At 45.9% G+C, this 7,816-nt stretch overlaps 1 protein-coding gene across 1 annotated transcript; it reads right to left on the bottom strand.

Moving 5' to 3' along the window:
* Positions 1–949: 949 nt before the first annotated feature.
* LOC120901472 (G-protein-signaling modulator 2) lies at positions 950–7,816 on the bottom strand. Its single transcript, XM_040309448.1, has 7 exons — positions 7,026–7,816; positions 5,916–6,655; positions 5,209–5,791; positions 4,441–4,635; positions 4,275–4,360; positions 3,967–4,189; positions 950–3,892 (listed from the first exon to the last, which is right to left on the bottom strand). The coding sequence occupies exons 1-7, from the start codon at positions 7,068–7,070 to the stop codon at positions 3,425–3,427; spliced, it is 2,340 nt and encodes a 779-aa protein (XP_040165382.1). The 5' UTR covers positions 7,071–7,816; the 3' UTR covers positions 950–3,424.

Genomic DNA, 7,816 nt, shown 5'->3' with positions numbered 1-7,816 from the left:
CCGATTGGAAAAGTAATTGAAGCATAAATCAAGCAGCAAAATGCAAATAACCGGAGCAGTGATTTATGGCGGTGGGTGTTTTAAGGTGCGATGATAAATTCATAATTTAAATAAATATTTACCCAGTTTGCGTGGATCTGCCGCAACGGGGACTTTGGAGAGGGTTTGATTTTGATCGTCCAATTGTTTGATGTGCTTTATAGTTGCTTTATTGTTGCAGGCAACATATTTGAATTTATTCATATTTGAATTTATCAACGTGTTAGAAAAATGCCAATATGATTTAAAAAAAACAGTACAATATTTAATACTAAAAACACAAATATTAGACAAATATTTACATATCATACAAAAGGAACTATTCATGTCGAAAATACAGAACCAAAACAATAATAACACAGGATGAAATTAAATACGTGATTTACAGTCTCTCTGAGTTACGCGAATAATGCATTCCGGGGACATTCGCGTAACTCGAGATTTTGCGTAAGTGAAATATCACGTTTTTCAGCCAAAATATGGTTGATTAACAGATATATTTGTTATTAATTTAGTACTCTTAAGCAATTAATTACTTATTCCATACAATTTGTGTATAAAATTCGGTAAATACTGACAGTTTAGGGCTTTCGCATTTTTAACTATAATGTAATTTATTATGTCACTAGATAACTGTCAAAATGAAATAAAAAATGCTTTTACTACGAGTTACTCGAAAAAAGACTGTAATGAAAGAATCTTACCGACCAAAATAAGGCATTGAGAAACCCTGCAATTTTACAGGACTGAAATAGAAATAACAAAATGAACATAAAGGTAAGTAGGTTTAATAAATTTGTAAATATTGATAAGACAGAAATAAAATTAATAAATTAACAGATATTTCTTCAAAAAAAAACAACTTACGATTAAAAACGTAACAAAAGCTACAGAAAAAGAACACATTTTGTTTGATGGATTTGGAAAATTGTAGATACTTTATTTATTATCATTATTTCATTAGCAGCTCGTAATAATGTCGTTCATAATAGAAATAGGGGAGGAATGCTCTCTCTTTCTCTCTATCTGGCTGATTGGTTTAGTTATCGTTTAGTTATGTTAAATTTTACTTTCTTATTCGAGTAAAGGAGGGTTGTTTGTTGCTTCTGCTGCCTTCATTTATTCCTTTTCATATCAGATTTCAGCATTAATTTGTTCGCTAGAATAATATTCTGTTTCACTTTCATCCTGCCAGAAGTCGCCATTATAACTATTTTTTAAACTCACTTTTTATATAATTTATCTCATTTTAACACTTTCCAGCGGTCAAAAACGATTAAATATCAAGTAGTATATGAACTCAGATCGGTGAAACGCAACCGTACCGCTAGAGAAATAGAAATACAACATCCGATTGATTGAGAAACACTTTCCCAAACTGAACAATAACAAAACACATTACACAAACATGATATGAACTGCGCCCTCCCTCGGCCTTTGGACCACCGCGAGAAGCACCGTTTAAACCTTTCTACATAACAACAGTTAGTGTGTATGGTGGAATCAAGTTACAAAGTATGGCGTTCAAAAGGGCCGATTGTACAGATCGTTAAAAAATGCAGCGAAATGTTTTGGCGCACCGCTCTTCTCTAGCCCTATACTAGCTCGTACTCCAAAGCCCCACATGCAATTGGATCGGTGTGTGCGTACGTGTGTGTGTGTCTCTCTGTATGTATATGTATGTGTGTATATAAACGCGTCTATGTAATGTGTATAAAGTTCGTATATATCATTAGATACGCAGCGCTGTTCGGAGCATATTAGGCGGGACGTTAGATTTCTTCAATGTTACTAGTTATTACTATTTAAGAGATGTGTTAATACCTGATAATGCTCTGTTTTTTCTTTCCCACCTTTTTTGCTCCATTCCTACCGTATGTGAGTTTACGCATGCACACTCTTTTCTAATCTTTCATCTTGTTTTGGAAGGTTGTACACGTTGTTGTTTGCTACCGTATTTTGGCAAAGGTTCATCAAAACCGATCCTTCTTAGCTGTCCTTCCCGCGGTCCCTCTTAACTTTCGAATGGAATTAGCGGAATGATAATATATCATTTAGTTCTACCCATCAAATGGAAGCGGAGGTAGCACATGGCGAAGGACTGTGCATGTGCAGTGTCACTTCCAGGCGTGAATGGGGGGGGGGCTGGCCCCGTGGTTTCGAGTTATATATTCCAATAGGAAAATAGGGATTTGGAAGATTTGTTATCATTGTGCCACGATGTGTATTGTTGTGTAAGCCGCATCTAACGGGAGGGAGGCGATGAGAGCTTTATACTAGAACATTTAAATGCTCTTAAATATTTTCTTTTCTTTTCTTTTGCTTTTCGCTTCCGTGAAGCTAGTTCATTAAGAAACTATTTTTTGTTTGTTTAAGATATTCAAAATTATTGTGACGCAAAAATGGATCTCCTGCTTAACTAAACACATTTTACACCTCTGTTTACTCTTATTCTCTACCAATGGCATACGTGGTTTGCTCTACCTTTTTTTACTTAAACATTACACAGGAAGGAAGAAAGTAAGTAGCAATGAGAGACATTCATCCGACGTCCCGCTGGTCGTGCCGCACTTAGAACCCAATAGTAAATCAAGCCTATTGGAAAGCTAGCAAATAGTAGCTCCATTACTGTGTTTTACTGTGGGCAATGCAAGAGCAAAATTAAATTTAGCCCAAAATTTATAATCAACATCCTCCAAGGTCAAACACGTTTTGATTGCGTACTGCGCATTAAGTTAACGCATTCTAGAAACTTTTCACAGCTTTCTCACAGCGTTCTGCCCTTTTTTGTATGATCAATCAGGATCAGGATCTTCCAATTAGTATTTTGGTCACAAAAATTATTTTTTTGAAAATCGTTCAAAAACCAACGCTTGTCTTGAGAATCATGGCATTTTCAACCGATTAGACCAATTTGTCATTTCATAAAACGAGATTAACTGCAGGCATACAAAATGGACGGGGTGACGAATGTGATTTGTAGGGAAAGGTACATTCTTGCTGATCTTAGAACTGAACTTTTCTTTTTAATGTTGGATGATACAAAACATGTAACTAATACATTGCCCCAAGTACTGTACAAATATAGACGGCGTTCATTAAAATTTAGTCAATAATAGTCCACCAGACAAGATAAAATGTGCTAGCACGTTTGATGATGTTGAATGATATGAAATCGTGTGACGTCATGCACGACTCTCCTATACCCACACCAAAAGGAAATTGGATATTATAAAGCATTAGGACTGATTGTTTGTGTACCAATTAAATCATCAAAATAAAATGCTCCCCCTTTCATCCTCGTACGGAGAGAATCCGCCCCTGTTAGCCCTCACGATCGCACTGGCACCGCAGCGTGGCAGCACTAGCGATCGAACGAGTAAAATCATTTTAAGCTTTTCCCAACGCTGTTAGCACCACCGCTGCCGCCGGTGCTGCTGTTGTTGCTGCTACCGTTCTGAGCGTTCCCGTTGGTGACATTACTATTGCTGGCAGTAGAATTGTTCGCCGCATTTCCACCGTTATTGTTATTATTAATAGCTGTGCTGGTATTATTTTGGCTGTTGTTCCCATTACCATTGCTACTGTTGGAATGATTATGTTGCTGCTGCTGCTGCTGCGGATTGCTAGCACTGCGGTTCAGATTATTGTTCAGCGGAACGGTGGCACGTTGATCTTCCATGCGGCCTCCCTGGAGGCGCATGATAAGCGAAAAGAAATCCTCATCCGGCACGGTTGCGCCACTGTTCGACGCGACGCTGGCCGGTGCGACGACCTGGCCCTCGGTCGCCTCCGCATCGAGCGTTATATTTGGCGTTGGCAGCTCCGACCGTTGCTCCTCAATGCGTGAACCCTTTTGGCGGGGGAAAGGTAACGTTAGCGCGCTTGTTCGGGAAATTCATTCCATTTCCAAATGCACACACTCACCTGACATCTCATCAGCATGTCGAGGAACGCATCGTCCGGTGGTGTACCGAGCTCGACCGGATCTTCCGGCGTGGTGGACCCCGGTCCCGATTCATTATTGTTCGTCGGACGGCTCATATTGTTGGCATTGCCGAGCGATATTCGCTTCAGCCCAGGCAGCAGTGCTCGTTGTTCATCCATTCGCTCCGACTGGAAGTGTGCAATCATTTCCAGCAGCACGTTCCTATGAAGAGGGAGAAGGAAAGCCCAACGGTAGCAGCAATTAGAAGCGTTGCGGAACATACGGTAGCGATAAGCAATCACATTACCTATTCTCCTTGCCCGCCGGTGGGTTGTTGCTGTTATGCTGTGTCAGTGGTTTTCTCGCAGAATCAACACTTTCAGCATGCGTTAGCTGTAAAAGAATAGCACACAAAACAGGACACCAATTAGCAAACCAATCGATTAATAAACTTACTTTTACCCACAACTAACCTTCAGCGTGCAGCGCTGATCGTCCATACGCTTGCTCTGCGATCGGGTCAGTAAATCGAAGAAATCTTCGTCGTTGCTCTTGAAGCTGTTTTCGCTCTTTTTCACCTTCGACGGCTGGGACGGCGGTACCTGCGCATTGCTCGTTTGATTCTCCTGGACGTTATGCTGGGCCAGCTTTTTGCCATCCGGCGTTAGCTACAGCGCGAAAGATAAACATACACTTCATTAGTTTCACTCGATCAAGCGCGATATCGCACCGCAAACTGTTCAGTTCGTTTTCTGTTTTCATGAGTTCCCCGGAAAAGTGGAGAAATGTTGCCAAAAACTCGTTCTTATCTCACCCGGCCGAAGATAAGGACACACCGTTGTTTGAACAACCATTCTGTCTGTCGCCGAAAAGTACCAATATGGACACCACCTTTCGATACGCACTTGCCACAGTGAACTGAAGCGACAGCTGGGCCAAACCGCGTGCACACAACCCGGAGTTAATGATAAAAAAAGGGAGGTGGGGATGGCCCCGATCAATCCCATCGCCACACTACACCAAACCCGTCAGCCGTTACGCATCCAACACATTCCCATCGATTATCATTGTTTGCGCGCTTGATTATAGGTTTGCCACCGGCAGGCATTTGTTTTTGTTGTTGAATCGACCGGCCGCGATTAGCGATAACAATCTCTCACACACACACACTATAAATCCCCCCCCCCCCTACCCCTTATGTTTACACAGCTCAATAGAACGGCGGGCAAGCGTGTGCATACCTTAATTAAGTCTAGCTGTTCCATGCTCTGGCGGCGCAAGCGATGCTGTTTGCTGGCGGCAAGGGAAGCCACCTTGGCTGCGGCCGCCACGTGCACCTGCTGTCCGTGGTGAGTGTGATGGTGCAGCGATCCTGATTCACTGTCCCCGACCCCGTCAGTCGGTGCCTTCGCGGTTGCCGCGTGTGGGGCAGTGTGTGCACCGCCCAGTTCTCCCGGCTGCGCAGCTTCCACGTTGGCTTCCAGCTCGGGCAGGCCCAAAATTTTGCGCAAATCGGCCATGTTCATGCGGGCCGTACTTTCGCCCACCATGTCGCCCAGCTCCTTCGCCAGCAGGTAGTGCGAGTTGGCGTAGTGCAGCGCCTTTTCGTGATTGCCGATCGAGGTGTGCGCATTGCCCAGGCTCCAGCAGGCACGCGCCTCCCCGATGCGATCGCCGAGCTCCTGCGCGATGGCCAGATGCCGCTGATGGTAGTCGATCGCGGTGGGGAAATCGCGCAACAGCGTGTACGTGTTGCCGAGACTGTAGCACGCCTGCGCCTCAACTGCCCGTTCGCCCAGTTCGATCGCTAATGATAATGTACGCCTGCGGGAAACGAAAACAGTTATTAGTGAAACGGGCAAAGTTTTAAGAAACACAAACAACCCCACAGTAGATCCGTTTCTACAGCAACGGACAGCCAGATTAGCCCACCCAACCCTGTACGCACTTATAATGATTAGCCGCCTGCTCGAAGTGACCGAGAAAGATGTGAGAATTGCCCAGGTTGCTGTTCGCTCGCCGCTCCGCCGCCTTATCGCCAAACTCGCGCGCTATTCGCAACCGCTCCTGGTGGTGCTCGATCGCCGTCTCGAACTGTCCGAGCAGATAGTACGTGTTGCCGAGATTGCCGCACGCCCGGCCCTGCGCACCGCGATCGCCCAGCTCGCGCATCAGCCGCAAGTTTTGCTGATAAAAGTCGACCGCCTTCAGCAGCGAGTCCTGCACCTCGGCCGAGAAATCGCCCGGATCCTTCTGCCCGAGCTGCTTGCCCTTCGCGTGATACACGTTGCCCAGGTTGTACAGGGCCCGGCCCTCCGACAGCCGGTCCTCCAGCACGCGCGCAATGGCCAGATGGCGCTGGCAGAAGATCGCCGCCTCGTCGAACCGGCCCATCACCTTGAGCGTGTTGCCCAGATTGCCGGACGATTTGGCCTCCCCGAGCCGATCGTTCATGGAGCGGGCGAGCGTCAGGTCGTGCTTGTGGTACTGCATCGCCTTCGTGTAGTCGCCCAGGTAGAAGTACGCGTTGCCGAGCTGGCTGTAGATTGCGCTGAGCGTACGCAGATCGTCCGTACCGGCCTGGATGGCGGCCTGGAAGAATGCCACGCCCGCCCGGCAGTCGCCCGATTTGCACAGCCGCTCGCCCTCCAGGGCCAGCTCCAGGCACATCGACGAGCCATCGTTGTTCTGGGTGGGTAGAGAGAGAGAGAGAGCAGAAGAAAAGGCAACCGTAAGATGCAGGCGGAACAGACAGCACGCTAAGGATGACAGCGTTTAATTGATCTTGGCGCCCTCGCCGAGTTAAACAAACGGAGCGATTCATGCCACAGTGTACCGCCCCGTTCGCTTCTCCCTGTTTCCCCTCGCGAGTCGCATCATCGTGACGACTGCACCAATTATGATTCACTGCCTTTTTTAGTAGGGCGTGCATGGGGTCGTAATAAGAGGCATTTGGTAGCTTCAAATGAAAAACAGTCGCTCGGTCTGTCTGTTAAATTAAGCGGCTCTTGGGCTGGAAGAGAAAAGAAAACAAGTAAATCGCCGTCGTATACGCTACCTGATCGCTGGATAAATTTTCAGCGCTTGCTGAGAGTGACGACATCGTAGTACGAACCGTACGGGGTGTGCGTGTGTTTGATCGGAATGTTCGAAGAAATAAAAAAACAAAATCCGCTCCTTTTTTATGACCTTTTCTGCTCAGCTGGAGTTGATTTGGGCAATCCGGCGAGAAAAACCCCCCTGTTGCCCACGAAAGAAAAACACTTTCCCTTGTGTTTTGTTTGTTTTCCCTTCTCCGGTTGTCTTCCGTGCGTCTCGCTTGCCCACACACTCTCGCTTAACCGTTTTTTTGCTTCTGTTTCACTTTCTCGTTCACACACACGACGCGTTTCTTTCTCTCGCTCTCCCTTCTTCTATCTAAACAAGCATCTTTCTCGGCAACTTGTTGTTGTGATGTGAAGTGTCCGTGATGATGCCGTCCCCCGATGAAGAGATTCAGCTATTGCGGTCTAATATCGATGATGTATTCTAAGCAACAAAACACGCAGCTGCTCTACCGCTATCAAGGATGAGTATATTTTGCGTGCCAAAATGTAAACTATGCCACACACAGAAACACAGTCTATTGTTCCGGGCGAGCCCCTTTACTCGCGAAGCTTTTCGCACTCAAACACACGCAGAAACCACCACAATCACTGTCCACACAACACGGCGATGGCGTACGGTGCGGGACTTTGGCCGCTTTTGGCGCTGGGAATCCGTAGCATTCCGTGGATCGCGTTTGCGGGACACTTTCGTAGCTTGCTGGCAGCAAATTATCGTTCACTTTCCTCCTCAACAACAACTGCA

Source organism: Anopheles arabiensis, chromosome 3 (genome assembly GCF_016920715.1).
Source record: "Anopheles arabiensis isolate DONGOLA chromosome 3, AaraD3, whole genome shotgun sequence".
NCBI classification, from domain to species: Eukaryota; Metazoa; Arthropoda; class Insecta; order Diptera; family Culicidae; genus Anopheles; species Anopheles arabiensis.
The sequence above is the reverse complement of the archived record's forward strand: the minus strand, read 5'-3'. Positions and strand labels throughout refer to the sequence as shown.

What these genes read in the sequence shown, in the direction of transcription:
- LOC120901472 (XM_040309448.1), bottom strand. Translation starts at nt 7,070, where the DNA reads ATGTCGTCACTCTCAGCAAGCGCTGAAAATTTATCCAGCGATCAG. An exon ending in CAGGCGGCTAATCATTATAA is followed by an intron (nt 5,792 to 5,915) that starts GTGCGTACAGGG and finishes CGTTTCCCGCAG; the next exon opens with GCGTACATTATCATTAGCGA. An exon ending in ATCAGCGCTGCACGCTGAAG is followed by an intron (nt 4,361 to 4,440) that starts GTTAGTTGTGGG and finishes ATTCTTTTACAG; the next exon opens with CTAACGCATGCTGAAAGTGT.